A 22,358-nucleotide genomic window follows, 5' to 3' on the forward strand; every position below is an offset into this window, starting at 1 on the left:
TCTACAGGGGTTCATCGTTATCAGCGCTGACCACCCTTGCCCTGTTCAGTTCCAGATTCGAAAATGAACATCCCTTCTTTGTCGCTCTCCCTCCCACAGGACACCGGCACCCTCTCCTCTCAGACCTCGCTGTCCGAGTCCGGAGCTTCTATCTCGGAGGTGTCTGCCAGCAGCTCTTCTGGGGAAACGGACTCTGGGCCGACCTACAAGAATCAGCTGTCCAAGACCCCTTCGATCATGTCCAGCGCTGCCTGTCAGCCCACGGACCAGCCCCCAGACCGTTCCAGTCTGAGCCCCACCGAGGACCAGGGCGGCTCGGAGAGCCAGTCCCAAGTGCGGAAGCCCCCCGCCTACTCCAGGCAGTTCTCCGCCCCTCATCTGCAGCAGAAGGTCCCCACGTCTGGCCCCAATCCTGCCTCCAACCCCCGTCTGCACCATTCGAAATCCGAGTGCTCTCCCATGGCTCAACTCCGCGCCTTCCAGCCCACCCGACCTAAGGTCCCGCCCAAACCTCCTGAGCTGGGGTCTCATCCTCCCCCGGCCCGCAGCGAGAACTTCTCCCGGCGCTCCCTGGAACCCATGAGGGTGAGGCGGATGCTGGCGTCGCAGTCCACTCCGCCCCTTTCCCGCGCGGGCTCGGAGAGGATCCACCGCGCGGAGCCGTCCAGGGAGCTGCCGCCGCCGCGGCACAGCCGGGCGGCCAGCAGCCCCTTCCAGAGCCGCGCGGAGGAGCACTTCGCTTTCCAGAGCCGCGCGGAGGAGCACTCCAAGGGCGAGAACCTCTATTACGAGATCGCCCCCGAGCCTCACCTGCTGCCCTCCCCGGCGCGGTACGGCTACCCGAGCGTGGGACTGCGTTTCGATGGGCCACCCTACCGTCCCACCCGACTGGACCTTGATCCCGCGGACAGGGCCCTGAGGGTCCACGGCATGGCGGTCCGGCCTCACCACTGGACCGCAGACCCCCGAACGTGGGCGCTGCAGGCCGTGGGTCACTCTCTTGTGCCCTTCTCTCAAATCCCCCTGGACACCCCGCCTCAGCCCTCTCAGTCTTCCATCGTCCGGATGGTTCCCGTCTCCCGGACTGAAGTCCACCCAAGCCAGGGGGTAGCTGCCTACCAGAGGAACCCCTACAGGTCCCAGCGATCCCCCTCGGGGGACCTCACTGCTTCTCAGCTGCACCCTTATTTTGAAAATGGCAAGGTCTGCTACCGCTACTTTGAGGCGAACCCAGATGGATTTCCACAGGATTCCCAGCACCAGCCCCCTACCCACAAACCCTCTAGGCAGGAGCAGAAGGAGCCCATATACGTCAACTTCCCCTTCAACCCTGGCAAGACCTGGACTACCACCGACCTGGATGGAGAGACTCGGCAAGCCCCGGAATCTCCCCCCATGGAAGAGCCCAGAGAATCCGTCACGAAGGAGGAGCCCGCTCCTGGCATCAAGGAGAGCCCGCAGCCCAAAAGGGCCGTCTCCCAGTATGACAATATGACCGCCTCCTTGGATGAAGACTCAGGTGGCTCAGAAGCAGCGGTGCACTTCCGGAGTCACTCGGATCCCCAGGAAAAGACTTCCGAAGGCCCGGGAGAAAATCAGCCGCCCTCAGGGAAAGAACCGTCGGCCGGACTGTGCGAGGAATCGCCAAGAAGAGACGTGGCTAATGAGAGCTCGTGCGTTGGAACTTCCTCGGATCGTCCCTTACCCCACGATCGGCAGACGTACAGCCCCGGACCTTCCCGGCCCCCTTTCGAGGGGCAAGCGGCACCCAGAGGTGCCCCTTTCCTCCGGCAGGATGCCCTACGGAGGTCTACTTCGGGCGGGCACTACCGCCAAGCATTCGACGTCATGCCCTCCGGTGACCAGGTGCTGAAATTCTACCGGGCGGCGCAAGACTTCATGAGCCACTCGCCCCACCCCCCCGCCTGTGACTCCCTCCCGCCTCCTCACCACTCTTACGAGGACCCTTACCCAGGCCGCCAGGTGGAAGCCCACCCCCATTACCCCAGTCAAGATCCCCCAATTCCGGCTCCTTTCTCCAGCCTGGCCCACATGTCCATGTCCACGCTGGGCACAGCCAGAGGCCATAGTCCCTCTGGGTTCCGCACCATGGCCAGCCAGTACAACGCGTACCAGTTCCAGTCGGTGCCCATGCTCACCCAGTATGGCAACGTGCCCCGGAGGGATACAGTTCTTGACCCTTCCCTTCGCCCGGGTCTTCGGCACCAGAGTGGCATGGCCAGACAGGGTAGCCTACCCGGGCCGAACTGGACCGTTCACACGGAGGGACAGACGCGCAGCTACTGCTGAAAGCCGTCCCACTCCTCCTTTTTTAGGGATTCGCGTTGACCTTCCTTGACCCTGGTTCTAGGGGGGTTATTTTAAAATTCAGACTTTTTTCCCCCATTCTCCCCCCCTCTAAATCAAATTTTTTATTTTTGGTCAACGTTGCCTGAACGATGCCGAATACGCGAAGGGGCAACGAAAGGTTCTTCACCAAGGGGTGGCCTCCGTTGGAAACATTCCAGTCTTTTGCAGGTCCTGCTGTCCAAAACGTCTTGTCCCTTTAAGAAGTGTTTCTGGCGTTGAGCACAATGTTTTGTGCGCGTGTTCCGTTCGTTTCCGTTTTGTACCTTTGTACAGATATTGCTCGACCAAGCGAAATGGATTCTCGGTACAGTGAAGAGCAAAGTTCCTCGGATTCCTTTCTGAAGACTTTCAAAGCTGCTGACTTGTAAAGGACTGACTTTTATTTTTTCCAGAGAAGAATGCATAAACAACGAGTGATGGTTCTTCTCCTAACATTTTATTTATTTTAATTTTTTTTTTAAGAATAGAGTTTCTTGGAACCTGGCTATTGCAATGTATCTAACGACTTTCTTATCTAAACAGTTACAAAGTGAGAAGCACAGTTCGTGACGGTGAAAACTGCCATTTGATGAAAGGGAGTCTATTTCTGTGTCACTTGTCATTTTAAATTTGTGGTGCACTCTTCTTTCAGCCTTGGGAATATCAATATAGGGAGTGTATCTGTTGTTGTTTACAGATTTCAAGTGTGTGTGTGTTTTTGTGTGTGCGTGTGGAGGAGAGTTTTGTATTTGGATACTTTAGGCTGTATCTCAAGTCGATCATGGGCCACACTGCTCTAGTGATCTGATATCTGTAATAAAGTTTAGCAATAATTCTCATCCCCAACATGTGACTCTTCTCCACAGAATTATCCTCCAGCATAATGATGGCGTTCAGACACTATAGTGAGCTGATCTGAAACTTGTGGTCCTACTCTTGCAAAACTATATGCAGGGAATTAGAGATAGGGTTCGACTTGAGATACAACCTTTGGGACTCTCATTTTAAAGGCTTACCATATCTTCATAAGGCAGCACTGGAATTATGGGAAATGTAGTTTATATGAACCTCAGACGAGCCCACAAGTTGCTTACTTCAAGAAAAACCTTTGACAGCCCAGTGTCTGTTAAAGCACACACTACACCAATCTGAAATGAATCAAGTTTGTCTTTAGCATTATTTCAACAGCCAAATATTGTATAATTGGCAGAAGCCATCTTCCTGCCTGCCCTCACCCCTACCCCCATAACGTAACATCAGCACCTTCAGTTTTCATAGTATGTTGCATAGTAAACTCACCATTTCCTTACACAAATCAAAGTTTTCAACCAAAGGTCTCCAAACATTTTTTGAGCCTTCAGGGGGAGATATTCAGGACTATTGAAACATGACTGGCTAATTTTTAGTGATTATGACCATTGTAAATCATTCCGATCAATTCTGGGACCTTCAGTGTTCGCCTTTGATGCTGTTGGAAATACTGAAAGTATGGAAATACAGAATTCTGTACTGCTGTAGTTCTTCCCCATTTGTATGAAGCACACTCCAATACATTTTTAAAACTGATGATTAATATTTTAATGGCACTGAAGACCCCCTGAATGGGGCAATTTTATCTTGGGTCCAGATGGTGTGTCTTTTAGAAATGTGAAATTGCTTGAACTGCCATTCAACGCTGGCTTCAGAGAAACCCTGAGCTGTGCAGGGGACATTTCAGTGGGTGCTGTAAGAGAGCTGGGAAATTCTCAGAGAATTTCCTTGCCAGCATAATTCATGAAGGGCTGGAGGAGAACAGAGGTTTAGAAGGATAAGGTAGCGTTGTGCTCTTTTGGAATCAAGTTGTGCAGAATGGAAGTGTTTTGGGGAAATTGTGCAGCCTGACCAGTTTTATATTTTTTCCACTGGTTCTATGATGTTTGAAGAGGGGTGGAATTCCTGTCAGTGACAGGGTGGTGAAACGGTGCTGTATGGTATTGAAGGAGCAGAGGAATCTCACCTCAGTGACTGAATGTAGTGGAGAAGGACAGGGTGGAGGCATGATGGGACATCTCACTGAACTGTTCTCTGTATCTTTCTTGCAATGACAGTTTTCTGGTAAACGAGTCACTGGTTTAACAAAAAGCACTCCTAAAAAGAAGGCCCCGAGCTTGACAGGCCCTCACTGTCTGCCACCCGGATCTGAGTTACCGAAACTAAGCTCTCTCTGTTCTGTCTTTGGGAATAGATGCCCCCTCATCAGCTGGAGTTCTGTTGTTTGTCATTCTGCAGAAAAAGCTGTTGATGGTACAGGGCAGGAATGAGTCATTCCCATGCTTGGAGGACTGAGTTCTGCAGGTATTTTCCACAGTCCAAAAACACACTTCGCTACCATGTAAAACTGGGTTCTTAGTTTGAAGACAGAGCACAGAGATGTTCAGTAACTTTTCACCCATAGGGAGGCTGGGCAGAAATGTGGACCTTGCTGTTATGACCAGATCTTTTTTTTTTTTATTCTAAGTGCTAGGCCATTCCATCCTACAACTCTGATTCCTAAATTTGGGAAAGTGTCCCAAACCTGTGACACCTGCTCAGATCTTGGAATGCAGTTGTCTTACTGCTGTGTTCATGAACTTCCTTGTTCCCAGAAGTCACATAACTGCCACTGAAGGACTTGCATTGAATTCATCGATACCCAGTGATGTGCAGCACAAGTATGCATTTGATGCAGATGAGAGGAACTTCCTCCCTGTTGAAAAATGAAGGAACGATCACTTTTGTGTCAAGTGTTGAACTCGGGCAGGGTGGGGTCAGCCCAGCTGCTCTTTCGGGTTTCCTATTGGCGCAAACTTTAATTTTTTGCAATGTTGTCCCCACCTTCTGAAAGTGTGTTTTCTGATATTTTTGTAACCAAGCAACAAGCGAGAAAAAAACAACAGATCTGCATGAAGCCATTTTGTGAAGTATGTGACAACTGCAAAAAAAAAAAATCTGTTTGGAAGATCGAATTTAGAATATTAACACCAATAAATCAGATTTGTTCAACTGTGAGAGGGAGGGTTGCATTCGTGTGTCTGTGTGCGCCTGCTGAAATGACCTTTGAAGAATTGTGCGACTAGGTCAAGGCTGTAGCCAGACCAAGGCGGAGTTATAAAAACTGTTTTAGGTTTTTAACGTGCTCCTTTCCTGGAAAAAGAGCAGAACAAGCACAACATAGAAACGAGGAATGTAAGCGCGCTTGGTTAATATAGGGCGCGTTAGGCGAGAGAAAACCGAAGTTAAAACACGAAAAGGCTGTTCAAAGACTACTGAAAGAAAAGAACGACTCGGTTCCCAAAGGTAACGGAGAGCGAGGGCGGAGCCGCTCACAGATAAAGGAATGTGGGTGAGCAAGTCGCTCCTACAAGCCGGGATCGCGGCCAGGTTTAGGGAACGTGGCGTTTAAGGAAAGCCCATCTCCACCTTGCAGAGCAAGATCGGTCGACTCACCCAGTGGGCGTAACGAAGACTATTATTCGATTGTTGTATATAATGCACAATAATGTCAGGAATGTATCAATTATATATAATCTTGTGAAGTACAGATCAGGTACCTGTTACAACAAACGCAGTCCAGGACTTTTTTTTTCCCCACGCGTTCTTGAACGCTAAAATTCTTTACAGATCCAGCCCTTGTGACAGTATGACCTAGTACAGTACCGCACGGTACCGACCACGCCTTTACATTGCTCATTAGTAAATTGAATTAGGACCGGCCCGACTTGTGGTGTGGCCCGGATCGTGTAGACTCAGAATATTGAACAACGCGAACTCGCGGAATTTCCACTCCTTACCTCGTACTATTACATCTACCCCAACTCCATCTTGACAAAAAAAATCCCTCTCTTTCATATTAATTTCCCATTTTTGTAACCGTGTATCAGACGCGTTAGGGTAATGTCTATATATTCTGCCACTGTCCTGCTGAATGTAGTTAGGGGAAACTGATCACCACTTTCTAAATTGCGGTTCTGCAACACGTTAAGAGAAATTGGAACGTGAAAAAGGTCAAACCTGTTTCTTACACGTGCGGTAAAAACAATCTTATTCCTAAAACCCCTCGGCCTTACTCGTTTCGTTGACTAGACTGGATGTCCGCGTATTCGTGCGTTTTTTTATGTGCCTTTTTTGGAGCAAGCCGCATCCTGAGACACGTTATAGAAAAGAGGGCCCTGTTCGTGAAGGAAGATCTGAAGGGTAAGAGGCTTGAAATATCGAAGAACACCTGACGGCGGGCGGGAGAGCAGTTCAGGAGAGATCGGGTCAGCCTGCAAGGGGAAAAATCGACTTGAGTTTAATAACGGGAGGTGGAGCACCAATTAAAGGCGGACCTTTGACGTCGTTACCAATGCTGAGCGAGACTATCCAGTCACTAGTCCTACCTCACACCATTGCTGTGTGCCAGCTAACTAATCCATTTCAGGGGCAGGGCTGGGCACTCCTCTCGACACCAGGAGGCGCGGACACCGTGAATGTCACTTAATTGTAAGGGATTAGTTCTCTCATTCACAGGTTCGCTTCCAGTGCTTTCACTGGGGTGTAGTTTGCCAAAGGCGGGGTTTTCCAGTTGTTGACGTCGGCTCTTTCTAATAGCAAAAGGAACAAGTAACAGGTTTATTCCATGCTGAAAAGAGAAGAAAGAAAACAACGTTTCGGCCGTGGAGCCTTCTTCAGCTGTGAACCTCTTTCCGATAGCTCCTTTCGAGGAGCAGTGGAGTTCGTAACTGACACTGTCGCACTGCGCCTGTGGCGGCTGGGTGACATTTTAAATCGGCGTGTATTAGGTGGTATCAAGCGCCAGTGATAAGGCGTTACCCTGCCGTTGTAGCCTTTTTTTAACAAAAAAAAAAATCAGACCTTAACGGTCCAAACTTGTTGTGACAGGCCGGATGTATGGAGCGGGGTGTGTGTTTGAATACTGACCGAACCGGTTTAACTGGAGCTGAGCAACTAGACAGCAACCAGACCAGGACAACTCTTCTTTCAATATTCTCTCTTCCACGCCTTCTACACCAGTGGTAAAGAAAATGAGAAACCTACGGATAAGATTTCGTTGGTAGATCTGGGATAATGTGATTTTACGAAGGGACAGATTACCCGAAGTAATCAAAATCTTTTGGCCTTTAAGGATACGTGATGTATAAATAAGGGTTTCATATTCCATCAATAAGCAGGTTACAGGTTTCAACACTGAATTCGGTTTCTGAAGTCTGGCCGAGCCCGTTTTTCAGGCGTGGTTTAACGCTACCAGAGGCACACTGTGCAGGAAAATTAAAGACGATTACCAACGTCGAACGTGAAATTTACGTCGTGCTCGAAAACAATTATTTAAAAGTTAATATCTTGGGACCTCAGTTGCGTAACAGACTAAATAGGACAAAAATATGAAAGGCCATTGTTTTCCTGTTAAAAGACTTGTTTACACAGGCGGGTCCCATAGAGGGGACAACTCCTATCATCCTGCAGTATTGAAAAGCTTTGCTTTATAGTTACTGAACGCCGGGAAGACAAACAGATCCTACAGAGCGCAGTCATGTAATTGTGCCTTTATTTTCAAATAAAACATAAAATACACTGATTATAAAAATATAACCAACAAGACATACATTTTGATTTAACTACAGCACGGGATTTCACAAAGTTTAAGCTCTCCATTCCCATACTGCTTAGCTAACGAGAAACAGACTAACTATATATAGCCGATAGGAAAGTGTATTGACAATTGCACATCAAAGGGTGCACATCAAATTCCACTGGATTTCATTATATACAGTAAGCGATTTAAGAGATCTGAATTGCACAGAATGTTTTGTTTGAAAGTGGGGGACTGTCTTGCCAAAGTATTACATTTTAAAATTACTTTTGCATTGCTGAATTCTACAGCAATATCAAAAGTGTTGAAACAGTGCACCCACTGTTCCTATAAGAAGTCCTTTGCAAAGCGAAAGAGAGGAGAAATGAGTGAATTCATTCATTACTTAAGAAACACAAGACACCAAACAACAGGATCAAGTTTAGTCAAACTCAGCTTACAAACTGTATCTGCTTCCCTGTTACAAATCTCACAGCCCCTCCCCAGTGTCACTGCTGTGCTTCTGTACATCTGACCAGTTGGCTCCAGAATCTAGTAGGATTTCCAGGAATTTAATTTGAAGCCTTTACTGACAGTCTTGTTAAAAAAAAACCTCAGGAGAAGATCTGGGTGACCGCACGTGCAAACATTTTGGTTGGGCCAACATCCACCGCAACTCAAGAATTAAAAGTGCGACGGTATCAAACAGCATCTGTGGACCAGTCTCCTCTCCAAGACTTTCCATCCAACTCATTAAAAAAACAAACAAACTCACCCACCTCCCCTCGAACCCGGATGCAGAAGAAGAGTTCAAGCAGACATGCAGGCTGACAAGACTATCGATAGAGAAGCACCCAGATCTAGACCCCACCAAGCACCCTGGGGATACAAGGCGTCACTCCCAGTGCCTGCTCCCACTAGGACCACCAACAGTTATTGACAGCTCCCAGCTCTTCTATATACAGCAATTGAACAGTTTTAAGGCTGAACTGAGAATAAGGCCAATGGTCACCATCTTTTGTTCTGGTACTTGGGAGTTGAAGAAACAACCCCTCTCAAGTATATAAATATTAATTCCAGCTTCCACAATATAGTAAAGTGCTACTCAGGGGTCCTAAAGTCAAGGGACAGGTATATGGGTTTCCTTAAGGCACAAGGCACAGACATATACTGTATACCATCTGGAAACCACCCCAACCCACAGTGCTCTGTTCATCTTGTTCATGAGTGCAGAGGAAGAAGCTGCATCCATCTTAAAAAAATAATAATAATTCAGTCCAGGCCATGACTTTCAATCCAGAATCCCCCCCTATCAGGGTGGGGGGTATTTTGGGAGATAAAAACAGAAGTGACCTTTTCAGCAAACCTGACATACAGTAGCTTGCGGTCTTCAATGAGCTCCTGACACCAGGGTGACAGCTGTCCTGTTTTTTCCGTCTCGGTTGGGGATTCTTTGTGGGCTTCGGCTTTAAAAAAAAACAAACAAACTGACGCAGCTTAATCCAGAGTAGATGGAAGATCTTCAGAGCTTCAAGTAGTATACCATCGCCAGAAGCATCAGAGGCAGCTGGAACAGAGAGAGAAGAGGAGGTAAAACCTCAAACCCCTTTCCCCCCCCTAGAAGATCAATTCCAGCTTTCCCCCAGGACATAGAGATAGGCATCTTTTCTCGTCCGGGCTTTGGGATTGATCAATCTTCGCCAGAATCTGCAATTCACATCCATCTGAGATGTTAACAGAGCCGGTCATTAAAAAGCACTGGCCATCCTAAACTTCTAAAAAACTGTGAAAGCACTGCTGCTGCCCATGGACCACATTTGTTAAATCAATACATGTCCCTTTAGGAAAAAAAGGAGAACAACTCCTAATGTGAACTTGAATTGTTTTTCCCCCCCTCTTCTAGTAACTCATGAATTGGCCTTCTGAAAGATTAATGGTGGCAGTCTTCAAATCTCTAGTCAAATATAAGTACTTATTAAGCAAGAGCAAAATTTTCAAGAGCAATATCACTTTCTCTTCAGTTTCTATAGGCTACAACAGACACTAAGGCCCAGAAGAGGAATGCAGGAGTGATTTTGGCTGTAAAATTTGATTTCCAGGGAGCGATGCACAAACTCTACAATACTGGTTCCTGAAGTGGAGATATTTTATTAAATCTGCACGCACCTTATAGCAAGTCTGCAAAAGCACACTGTGCAGACCTACAGTAGTCTTTAACTTGTGCTGAATAATGCCTTCGACAGATTTTACTGAAGGCATCTGGTTAAGAGTTTGAAACCCGCTGCATAAAGGACAAATGTATACAGAAAGGTCATTTCTCAACTTAAAATTACCCAAAGCTGTTAAACCATACAAATCCAATGTATGAAGCTCGAAATCTCAGGGATTTTCAGGGCACTTCAAGAAGTTTCAAAGAGTTAAAATTTGCACTGGAATTTCAGAAACAAGGAAAGCCGAGAAGTTTGTAGCAGGGATCTCAATCCCGGAGGTCTACAGATTTGATTATTTGACCAGGTGGGAAGGTAATGACCTGAATCCACATTATTTTAACTGAACCGGTTTCACAGCGTCTCCCAGCTCTTCAGATGCTGCTGTGGTTTCTTTCTAGACAGCAGATACACTGAAGCTCCAGGACTAAAATCAGAGACCCCTGGCTTGCAGCTTCAAATTCAACATCCAAGAGCATGTTGTGTTTAAGGTGGGCCGTCATAATCTTATTCAAGACAGCCACAGAACGGCAATTTTATTCTAAATCCCCAGGAAACACTGGCTCATGCAGTTACCCGCTGGACAAGAGAGACCTTGGAGTACTCACCACAAACATCAGGACAGCAAAGCCATACCAACAGATGGCCCAGGCATACTGATTGAAGACGAACTCAATGTGGTCAAAGCAGCCCTGTGGGGATAGGGAATAATCAGCAATACATGTATTGAACCCTCAACTGCAGCTCAGATACAGACTGCTCACAGCACAGTTTCAACAAAGAACAAAACAGAACAGAATTGCACCCCTTTCAAAACAAGGTCCCATGACCGGGACAGAACATTTGTTTCAGACGTTATCTTACGATTATGAACTCGGTTGGAACGGAAACAAAAAGCTTTTCTCCTGTCCCTAATCTGTTACGTCTCCAAAAAGGTTTCACTGGGCCGCCTGTACTCCTATCTAACGTTTTTCAGGTCCCCGTTAGGTGTGGGCTAACTCTGCCAGAGGCACTCTGCCATAAAGATTCAAGACGAATACCCACGTTGTACCCTGCGACACTGTGAAGCAACACACTGTTTCAGTCTGGGTGGGGAAGATGAACCGACTCCTTCCATTCCTATCTCTTCACTTAGTCCAGAGGTTCCCAATCCTGGTGCTGGCGACTCGCTCACCTGTTGATTTTGGTTGCAGCTGAGCCCTCAGTTCCACCATCAAACCCTTCATTGATTTCACACTTCAAGATTCATTTGAACCGTTTGATCCCAGCCCTTAAACACATCAAAGCTTTTAACCCTTGTATTTTGTAAGTGGGGGGAAAAAAAACTCAAACTTGGGACCAGAAGCAAAATGCAAATATCCCAGTGAAGCGACTTCTTGGATCAGTTCAGGCTTCAATGATCTCATGAAGGTGGGATGGGCTGAACAGCAGCAGGTTTGTGGGTCACCCGCACCAGCATTGGGAGCCACAGACTTAGACCTTCAGCCTCCTTCATTCCAGGACCCTGTCGTGCAAAACAACCAAACGTTGCCCCTACCTTGTAGTTCATGTAGTTCCAGTCCCCGATGCGGCAGGCATCCAGGTTGAGCACCTCGAAGTTGTCCTTCCTCTTGCAGCAGTTGAGCGGCCAGGGATACTCCTGAGTGGGAAACTTGGACCTGAAGGTGGAGTTGTAGCTGATCCAGTCCAGAGGGCCGTCGGTCCCACAGCAGTTCACCTGACGAGAGACACCAGGAGAAAACCACCGGCATCATCAGAGTAACGATAAACGTCGTCATCTCCAGACAACTGCCACCCTTCCAAAACCAGTCCTGCCACACCAGCAGGAGGAGTGGAACATGTCCCAGCCTGCGAGGGCAAGAACATGTGGTGACTCATGTCAATAGATCTTGGTACAGACGAGCGCACACACCCATGACCACACATTGAAACGAGAAACACCTGCGACTGTTTCTGGGGCAAATGCAAAGCATCACCTTTGTGACAACAAAGCAACAATGCAATCGTAAAAGCGAGTGTTTGTGGTTGCATGTAAAAACGCATTACAAGTATTTTTTAGCCTGTAACCTAATTAAAACTCTAAGGGAATCACATTTACACTTTCAGTTGGGTGGCAGTGAAGAACTGAGGAAACTCACATGCATGTCCTATTTAAACCCAAACCTTCTCACTTGGATGTTTCCAAGATCTTTCAATCATGATTCCAGGTTTAATTGGCAATGCTTTCCCCTGCAGTATAAGCTTGGGATTGGCCTCAATATCATTAACAACATGCCTGGGATTCCCCCCCCAACAGCAGGGCCCAGACAGGGCAAGCGTCACTGCAGTGGGCTGACTTGCTGCCCATCATTGCTCCCAGGAGTTTGTCCTTGTGCAGTACTCCCTCCCTGCAAAGCTAGCCCTGGGATCAAACAGTCGGGCTTGCCAGGAGAATGAAAGAAGATGGGTGGCACATTTCCAAGCACAGCATACATAGATCGGACAAGCATTATTATGCCTTTGTTACAGTACAGTGTCCCCATCTCTATACAGGGGCATTGGGACCTGCACAGTACTTCCAACAGCCACTTACTTCCAACATGACGCGATTCCATGTGGTTGTCACCTGTCTCCCCGGGTCGCTGTCATCCGCATAGTACGTCAGCATCTGTTTCTTGATCAGATTGCTGTTGCCAACCAGCTGGAAGCCAAAACAGGGTTATTGAGTTCTGCTCAATCTTCACAAGAAGAGCTCTGGGCAATAACTCCTTATCCACTCAATCTGCACAGCTCTCCAATTGGCAGCACTTCCAATGGGGATTAAGACCTAACAGGATCATCCCTCACACCAAGGACAACATCCCAACCAAGGAAATCAAATACAGAAGCGTCCGCTGATCTTGCCACAGCTGCACAAAGAAAGAACACAACCACCCCTCTTCACACCACTGACTCGGATCACAGCCTGCTGTGAAATAAACTCAAGATCCCTAGGAACCCTCAAACCCTGCGGTGCAGGAGATACTTACATAGTCTCGGTGGGTGGCAGCCGTGATTGCAGAAGCAGCTTCAAAAATGTAGATGACCAGCATTAAGACCAGGTACTGCAGGCACAGGAAGAGAGAGATAAACAGCAGACCCCCAAGCTGTTTTCAAAAGTTCACCTACTGCCGAGGCCCACATTCGGGCTTGGTTCTGCTGGGCCCAAGGTCTAAGGGTTTTCAATCCAGAAGTACTTCCAGATAATTAAATCAGTTGGTTAATTAGGCCTTTCAAGCCGGTTTTCTATATCTCTCAGTAGAACCACAAATCTAGACCTTCTAAGAAAGGGTTAATTATGACTAACGAAGTTCTTTGATATCAAGAGATTTATGACAAAGACATGGAAGACCTAGAGAACTGCACCTCAATCGGGAATTATAAGGGCTCAAGCATATCTCTTGCATAGAGAAGGTTACAAAGAGCATTCACAATCTGAAGGCCAAAGTCAACCCAGTGGCCTAGAATCAGAAGTGTTACGTGAACCAGAGGACACTGGTGCATTTCACACTAACAGGAGGCATATTTACACACAGAGTGGTGGGAGTATGGAACAAGCCAACCAGTCACGCTGCTGAGGCCGACGTCCAGGTGGACTGAGTGGCCCGCTCTCCGGCACAACCCCCTCATCTACAGAAATGCCCCTTTCCAGAGGGGGTCCAGGCGAGTGCAACAGCACAGCCTGGCCTGCCCAGATGTTGGGCCACCCAGGGACTGACCAGCAGCATCATGGCCCGGCTCTCCCGGAGGGCGGCGAACACGCCGTAGACGGCGGCGCAGAAGAAGGCGAAGCCGGTGAAGATGGCGATCCAGGAGCCGGCGAAGATGTCGTCCTTGCCCGACACGGCCGAGAGGGGGTACAGCCTGTACCCGTCCGTGGCCACCCAGATCGCCACGGCGTAGAGGGCCAGGCCACACAACTGTGGGACAGGAGGACAGGGAGAAGGGCGTCAAGCACCGGCCCAATTAAACCGCCTGAAGATATCCGCTCCGGCACGTTTCAGACAGAGCGCCTTCACGAGCCACACCTCCAGCTGTCGGGCTGCGGGCGATTTTCAACCAGATACCAGGGATCAACAACGGGAAAGCCATCAGGTCCCATCAGGGAATCACCACCCCAGGCAGATTGAAGACCCATAAACAGTAGAGTCCGATAGGAACCGGACTGGCCCAACCCCGGACGTGGGGCAAGAATAGATCTCGGAACAAGAGAGACGTCGAAACCCCCACACTTCAGTTTCGTCTTCGTTAAAAGAAAAAAATAAAATTGCATCAAGGCTTTGCCAAGCAGCCCTTTATTTCCTAGAAAAAGAGACCACAAAATGTGCCTCACTGTAGCCTTCAGAACAAGAGTTGTCCACACTGGGATTATATATATATATATGTTTCAGGATCAATAACATTTTACAGCCTGGACAGAAGTATTGCTTTTGTCCAGGACAATTATAGGGCCAAGCTTCCTAAACCCTGTCCTCAGGTTTTTCTTCCAAGGAAGGTAAAGGTTAAAGTAAACAAGATAATTAGAGCTCCATCATCACTTTCAGCTCTGGAATATTGTGAGGACCATCTGCTGTGGTGAGATGTCTGCCATCTTTTCCTTCACTCGTCTCTCACCACATCTTGCTTGCCAAGTGTGGCTTTTGTGAATGAAAGTCTGAACTCTCTACGCACAGAGCCGAGAGCCAGGAGTCACTTCCGAATTACAGAGACGGGACAGGCGGCGAGACGGACAGACTTACCGCCAGGAACAGGTTCCCTGCGACCAGCAGAGCCATCATGAGCGTGGATCCTCTCCCCTCTGACATGGCGGCTTGGAGGACAGCGTCTTCGTAGGTCCTGCAGGTGGAACATACAAAATAAAAAATAAAAAAAGACGGCAATGTGTCAGGTGTGAGAAACGGAGAAATCTGCTGACCGCAAGCACTGCCTTATGTTAAGCGGAAAAGAAAACAAACGGTTTCCCCACAACGTCAAAGCAAATGCGTCCTGCATTTCTGGAAAAAAACAACAATAACAACTATTGTACATTTCTGAAGGACAAGATTCCGGATCCTTAAGGTTGTTCAAAACCAGCTTACGGATGTTAACGTGCTGAACGTCGACGTTTCTTTCTGAAATATGTTCTTGGCAATGCATTAGTCAAGAAAGCACACTGCTAACAAAACAGTCGAGACGTAGGTACTGCAGAGGCCTATTTCGAGTCGTTTCGTGTAACGGGAGATGGGCAACAGAGGAATTGGGCCAGGTTTTGCTTCCTAAAGACAGTAAATGCCAAAGAGATCAAATTAATACGGAGGAGGGATATGCGTGGGTCTTGTTTACACAGAAGTGTGCTGTAGACCGCGCTTAAGCTGCTAGACCGGTTCTGTACAGTGATCCCGTAGGATGGCTCGTGGAGAAACGCGATTCGACAAAGCCGACTTGCTGCGGTGCTGTACAATGCACATTTAACGAACAGACGTGGGTCACGGCGCAGTGCCCGTTTATAGCTCTTTTTGTGTCAGGATCGATTTATCCCGGGGGCCTGCGAGTGTTGAAGCGCAATCTGTTTTCCTTCCCGTTAGCCAGCACTACAGTATGTGGGTCAGCGGAGAACGATTTGGAAATGTGACCAGGAAGACTGCACTACGATATTTAAATAAATATATATAGAACAAACAGAGCGCTTCAGATGAGGCGATGGAGTCAAACTGGGAAGTGAATTATCTCGGATTGTCGTGCAGTACCCCCGGCACCAGTTCTCAAATTAACTGGCTTTCCGTTTGACGGCGTTTCGCAGCAGCGAGCGAAGACTGGTTCTGATCGGGCTCACTCCAGACGAAAAGGTCTCAGAACCCCCCTCGGGTCACCACAGTTCAGGTGCAGAAAAAGGCGTCTTGAAGCAGCTGAAAGCAGCTCAGAGGATATCGGCGTCGCGCTGCAGACCGTGACCTTGAAGGGTTCAATAGCGCTTCAAGATGAAATCCCTAGTATCGGGGCAGCCTGTTAATCAGACTTGATCAGTATTGATCAGTATAGGATCGGGTTGATTAGACAGAACAACAGGTGGGCGAGAGTAAAACTTTAGACCGCCGGGGGTCACACAAATTTCCAACCGTCCGGCCGAGAATTTCAGGTCCTTTATATCCATGAAGACGTTCTACCAGCTAACAGAAACAGTCATGATGAAAGTCAATGCGTTGTCCAACATAAAAGAGCGATACAGGTACGAACACAAGTCAGAACTCCCCCCCCCCACAATAAAGCATTTTTGTAAAATCTCCACAAGGTCTTAACCAACCCCGATTAACAGTCGGGTCTCCTTTTCTGCCTTGTCCTACAGCAGGATTGCTTTGGCCGGAGTCCCGCACTCCCACCTGTTATATACAAGCCGGGGTCTGACTGCACCCGACACACTCGAGAAGTTACAGAAGCGAGGGAGAAAAATACCGTTTACTAACGTGTTAGACAACGAATAAATGGCAAGTTTTTCATCGCGAGACTGAAATACCGACACAGACCGAAAACGACAATAACACTACTCTCCAGCCCTCGACAGCTGTTCACAGTACACAGGGCTAAATTTCCATCTGTGAAATAAAATACTGCAATCCTTACACATACCTTCAACAGCTAAGCCTAGCTCAAACTAGCTGACAACGTAGCTCCCCAACCACTCACCCTATAACACCGCAACAGTCCCAACCAGCTTCTACCTAATTTCACCTGCTGAAGGTGTAATTAAACCCGAACACCCGTGATGTCACCGGGTCAGATTCAAAACCTTGAAGTGGATTCTCAAAGCGGAACGGAATTCCCGAAAACACAAAATCTTGCATCCTCCCTCACCCTTGTTTAATTGGCAATAATTCAATTTAGCATCACGGTTGCAATAGGCAATAAACAACAATTATACTTTATTTAGCAATTGCGCATGGACCTTGTCTATTGATTATTTCATGATAAATGAAACCCTCAGACTTCAATTATTCTATTTGTTACTGACGGTCCCATCGATGTTCATTTCCGAACAAGTGTGTTTGAAGATTAAAATCTGAAATTCTCTGCGAGCAACTTTAAGCCTCTTAAACCGAATGCCTAATAGATACTTTCTGATAGATCGTCTTGTGAAGTTCGACTTGTATTCAATGCAATTCTGTAGAGTGTGATTTATTATGACTAGTGTACAGATCTGTTTCAATCTATTAAACAAACATCCATGATGAACGTATGCAGGAAAATACAATTTACCGCATATCTACCTATAGCTGTATGAATATGGGATAAATATGACTTAATTTCTAACCGATGCCAGTAAGTTATGGTACTATGTTAATGACTCCAAAGGATTGACAAACATTAAACGCTGCTATTATTTGCAATTTGTTTATTCATAGGTGTAGGACCCCTTTGGGTGGGTTTATGACCTTTATGACACTAAAATGAATGCTAATTTTCTTCAGTGCAAGATTAAAATCAAAGTACGCAATAGATGCCAAATAATGATTGCGATTTCGGGTGTTCTGCTCATAAGAAAATAAAACTTCTGTGGGCTGGTGCATTTCCTTAACAGCCCAGATCATTGTATTTTTGTATTTTGAATAGCTAGGTGGTTATCACAGTTTCTCTAGGTGTTGTTGTTAAGTAGTAATTAAAACTCGGGCTAAGTTAGTTTTGTTGTTGTTCGGTTAACGCCCTGGAACAATAACGTCAATAACGTCATTTTAGTTATTTTAAAGTTCACAGTCACTCTTACAAACCTTAAAAACACTCCTCCTTTTCTTCAACACACCCTCGGTCATCCACATTATCCACCCAAATCATTCTGATTTCCACTGCGATTCTCTGTAAGGTGATCGTTCTTTCTCCAAGATCACTGAGAAATTGGAACAGTTTATACAGGTGAACTGTCGGCTTTTTTTTTTACGGATGAAGCGTTTTACACCGCCTGCTTTATTCGCGTTTATTTAAAAAAAAACTTAGGAAAACTCCCGGCATTCAACAGAATAAGAGTGCAACGTCCGGAGTCAATAATGAATAATTATGATATTACATCATGATTTACAGAAATATATTTAAAGCCGTACGCTGTGTGTCTGTTTCAGTGTAAAAAGAAATGACCAGTTAGCTCAGTCATCTGAACCGCCTTTTTATTATTTAATTGTACTTCTTTATTTGTGTTTTAAGTGCTTGGAAATGTGTATGTAATGAAAGAGTACTGAAGGTCATAGGCCTTGAGCAAGGACTAAGACAGTCCTGTCTGGTGGCGAAAACATTAACATTTACGAAGTGCCGCTGCCGTGTTTGCCTGTTAGAATGACACTGGACCTGTTAGGGTGACGTCACTCCTCCGCACACGCACCTGTTCCCCGGGCGCAGCGGATACTCGGCGGCCGTGGTCGCATCCTGCCGAGAGGCGACCGGCCCTCGTCACACTGCCGCCTGGTGGCACGTCTACGCAGCATACCTGCTTCTCGGAGCTGGTTTCTTTATAAAATGGGTTATTTTTACGTGTTTTCAGGGTTCTGACGTTCCGCATTTTTTTCCAAACGTGTTGTGGTCAAATGCGGACGACAGATAAACAAGCCAATTGTAGTACAGTTGAACTGCACTTAAATATTGTCCTTTTACTACTCAGCGATATCCCCCAAGGAGTCAGCAATACAATCTTCATGATTATGAAAATGTATGATTTATACATTGATACATTTTCAGTCCTCTTGCACAGGTATTGGTCATGAAAGGCACTGATAGTGTTCTTGGGTTTTACGGTTCAGGTGCGTTTTAGACAGCAGATGCAGATGCTATCTAGAGCCATGAAAGCTACCCGGAACAACACTAACGATGACTCGAAAGTGTCTTCTTTTTCATATTGTCGTTCTTCAAAACCGACTGTGACCACGTACACACGCTTCCGGGCGGTGTGTGTGTGACTGATCACGTCTTTCTTCCACACTGTAGCGGTGTAAAATCCACAGGACGTGTATTAGTTTTTCCCATCCAAGCGCAACGCGTTTAAACACGGATAATCTGAACGGGGTTACTGGGAGGAAAGCTCAGAACGCATTGAGTTTCCCTGCAAGTCTTGCGAAGTCTTGCCTTTTTAAACCTCACTGATGAGGAGCGATAACTGACCACCAGATCTCCTGAAGTCAGCGCACTGCAGGCTCGGTGTGCGTTTGACCGATGCGAGTGCCCTCTCATGCGCACGCTGTTGGCCCCGTCCTTTCAGAGCGGGAAAAAAAGCATGGCGATCTCTGTTCACCTATCGAGGATGACCGTGTAAAAACATCGTCTTTAATCATCTCATGGTGTGTTAAACGTGTGCCGTTAATAGACTACTGCAGCAATGTAACCAGTCCGCCGTCCTGCGTTAGAGCCGGCGATGAAGTCAGTGTGCTGACCTCTGCTGGACATGAAGGGACGAGCAGCCACTGGCGCACAAGGTACTTCTGTGTTTGCCCCCTTCAAAATGACTTGAATGAGCTTATTTGTCGTGCCGGGAGCCATTGCTAAGTTTGTCCGTGCTGCTAACGGACACACAGTCAGTATTTCACCTGAAATATTTGGCGCTACAAAGACTCACATTTCCGGACGAATGGAGTTTCCCATTTGTAACTTTCCTTTCTTGCGCTCTGACTTTATCAGCTGTGCATGGGACTCGAGCAATCAATCAAGGTATTCGATTTAGGCACAGGCTTAAAGCTTTTTGTGTTTTATGCTTTTATACAGAAGGACTGTAAACCAACAGTAGGTATACGTACTGTTAACTCGTCGTAAACGTATTCTGTTCACTGTTTAAAGATCAGGCAGCCTATCTAGATTTTTCACATCAGTAAAATATACGTTAGTGAAGTCGTGTCTTTTCTGTTATTTACAAAAATGGTGAAAATAGCATGCGTTTATCTCAGGAATGCTCAATAGCAGGGTGTTATTCTTCCCGTAAATAAAAGACATCACACGTGATCCATCACACCAATTAATTTGCGCCACAGAGGAGTGTGACGATATTTTTTTTGTTAATGAAAATCGAACTTTGCATAGGACAATATTATTGCATATATATTACATTATATTAATATATTGGCGCAATATACTGTACTATATATACATTCTTAAAGCAATGTAATCTTGCTTAAACGCAATATTTTTTCTCCGTGCGCTAATAGGCTACTGCACACCTTTATTTCTTAAATATCAGAAAGTTCACAAGATGGTGTCACTTAAACTATCTGAAAATCAATCTCTCTTCCCAATCTTATTTAGGACTCACAAACACATGCCTCAGCAGGATGCAACTACCCGTTTTTACTAAGTTTTATTTCTCTGTATATCTCGCGTTCTTCATCCAGTCTACACAGAAACTATCAGGGCATCAATGTGCACATTTTTTCAAAGAAAAAACATATATTCAGACGAGCTCTAAAACACTTGGGATACATTTGTGCAATATGACCTACCACACATAGTAAGGGGAGCAGCTTCTGTGTCTTTCTTTAAGTGTGAACAAACCACACACAATATTCTAAAAAGAGCTACAGTTCCTGGTGTGACTGTCTCCCCCAAGGCATGCAAATGAAAGTGACAAGGATAGCTATCATATCTTTCCCTGGCAGTAGTTTGCATTTTCAATAATCCTTATCTCTTCCACAGTACCTCAGAAACTGCACTTGCAAAGGAAACAGAGTTGTTAATGAGAAGCCTGTACTGAGCCACCTTATTTGAGGGCATTGATGCCCCAGCTTTGTCAGCTGCGTTTCCTCTGAAGGGGAGGCTCAACAGTCTTCAGGACTGTTGTGTTCCCTAAGCGGAAAATATTTTCTCATGCCCCAGCAGCACTGGGTGCATCAGAGCATTTAACTTTCAGAGAGGCAAATGTGCTTCAGAAATGACCACCACTGTTTTTTTTTATTATTTTACCAGTCATATCAATTCCGAATAATCCTCATCTGTTGGAGACCTGTTCGTATGGCAGGATATCTCCAGGGGGGTGGCATGGTGATGCAGTTGTCAGCATTGCTGTCTCACATTGCTGGGTCCCTGGGTTCAGTTCCTGGGGTGCTGTCTGTGTGGAGTTTGCATGTTCCCCCGATATGTTCATATGGGTTTCCTCCAGGTGCTCTGGTTTCCTCCCACAGTCCAAAGACATGCTGGTGGGTTAAATGGCTTCTGGGGAAATTGGCCCTGGGCCCTGAGTGAGTGTGTGTCTTTGTCTGCGTGTGATGTCCATCTGCAGTGGACTGGCGCCCCGTTTAGGGTGCACCCTGTCTTGCGATGAGTAAGAGAGGCAGGAAAGTGGCAGAGCTCCAGCAGGTAAAGATGTGCTGGTGCCTGTGTTCTGTGCTGCTTCGGACAGAGAGACAGCTGTGTTGGCTCAATTTATTTCTTTAATCAGATCAGCCCCACTCATGACTCATTAAATAAACAGACTATAAACCCTACGTGTGAACACAGGCAAAACAGAGGGTTTGCAGAAGGCAAATGTTTGGAGTTCAAACAAAAGGCTATTTAATGGATGGAGGTCATTCCTATTTAAGTATGAACAGAAGGCAGATAAATACAGGTAAGAAGCTTAGAGGAAGAATGCTAACATTCCCATTTTGCTCTGTGGAGCTTACGTTGCTGAAAAGTAAGAACAATTCCAAACATGAAGAAAAAGTAGCCATGTGTCTCTCAGTGAGGGCTGTTGGCTGAAAAGCCCACCTGCAGTCTTCTGCTGTGAGAGCTCTGTGGAAGGCAGCCTAACCTCTTCTGAAATGGGACAAGTTAAACACAGTGCAATGTTCATCTCATGCTACAATTCACCTTCCTAAAAGACAAGCATGGTACAATCTGTAAAGCACAGTGACATGAGGGTAAATGCAGTGTGACATGTTTTAAAGTGCAGTGAAATCAATGGAGAAAGCAAACTGTAATATATGACGTGTAAAACATAGTAAAAGCAGAGTAAAGTGTAGTCAAGTATGGAACAACACAATCAAAGCAAGGTACAGTGTAGTAGAGTGAAGAGCAAAATCATGGTAAAAGTACAGTAAATACGCGAGACATCATGGCAGTTCAGTGAAGTAGAACAGCACATTGACACTAACGAAAATAAAGTGAACTAAATCATGGTAAAAACATGGAGAGGCAAAGACGATATAACAAGTTTGAAAAGTTTGGCATAAAGACGGTATAACCCTCAGAAAATTGCAAACCCCTACAAGTTTACTGCGATA

At 46.4% G+C, this 22,358-nt stretch overlaps 2 protein-coding genes across 15 annotated transcripts in view; one reads left to right on the plus strand and one right to left on the minus strand.

The window, feature by feature from the left end:
• Positions 1 to 5,376, plus strand: part of arhgap33 (Rho GTPase activating protein 33) — a 63,207-nt gene extending 57,831 nt beyond the window's left edge. For all 12 annotated transcript variants that reach the window (XM_069185110.1, XM_069185098.1, XM_069185103.1 and 9 more), the window contains one exon: positions 100 to 5,376. In XM_069185110.1, coding sequence (XP_069041211.1) covers positions 100 to 2,310 — 2,211 coding nt within the window. In that variant the 3' untranslated portion in view covers positions 2,311 to 5,376. The remainder of the gene's footprint in view (positions 1 to 99) is intronic.
• Positions 5,377 to 7,895: 2,519 nt separating this feature from the next.
• upk1a (uroplakin 1a) lies at positions 7,896 to 16,886 on the minus strand. 3 transcript variants are annotated; one of them, XM_006641534.3, is made up of 8 exons: positions 16,822 to 16,886; positions 14,901 to 14,997; positions 13,881 to 14,081; positions 13,152 to 13,226; positions 12,716 to 12,823; positions 11,681 to 11,860; positions 10,752 to 10,835; positions 7,896 to 9,503 (listed from the first exon to the last, which is right to left on the minus strand). In XM_006641534.3, the coding sequence occupies exons 2-8, from the start codon at positions 14,964 to 14,966 to the stop codon at positions 9,459 to 9,461; spliced, it is 759 nt and encodes a 252-aa protein (XP_006641597.1). In that variant the 5' UTR covers positions 14,967 to 14,997; positions 16,822 to 16,886; the 3' UTR covers positions 7,896 to 9,458. The 3 variants fall into 3 exon arrangements, with proteins under 3 accessions (XP_006641597.1, XP_015224196.1, XP_015224198.1); XM_015368710.2 differs by having other exon boundaries at positions 16,765 to 16,843; XM_015368712.2 differs by lacking the exon at positions 16,822 to 16,886 and adding an exon at positions 15,240 to 15,358.
• Between the last annotated feature and the right edge of the window lie 5,472 nt (positions 16,887 to 22,358).

This window comes from Lepisosteus oculatus, chromosome 27 (assembly GCF_040954835.1).
Source record: "Lepisosteus oculatus isolate fLepOcu1 chromosome 27, fLepOcu1.hap2, whole genome shotgun sequence".
NCBI lineage: Eukaryota > Metazoa > Chordata > Actinopteri > Semionotiformes > Lepisosteidae > Lepisosteus > Lepisosteus oculatus.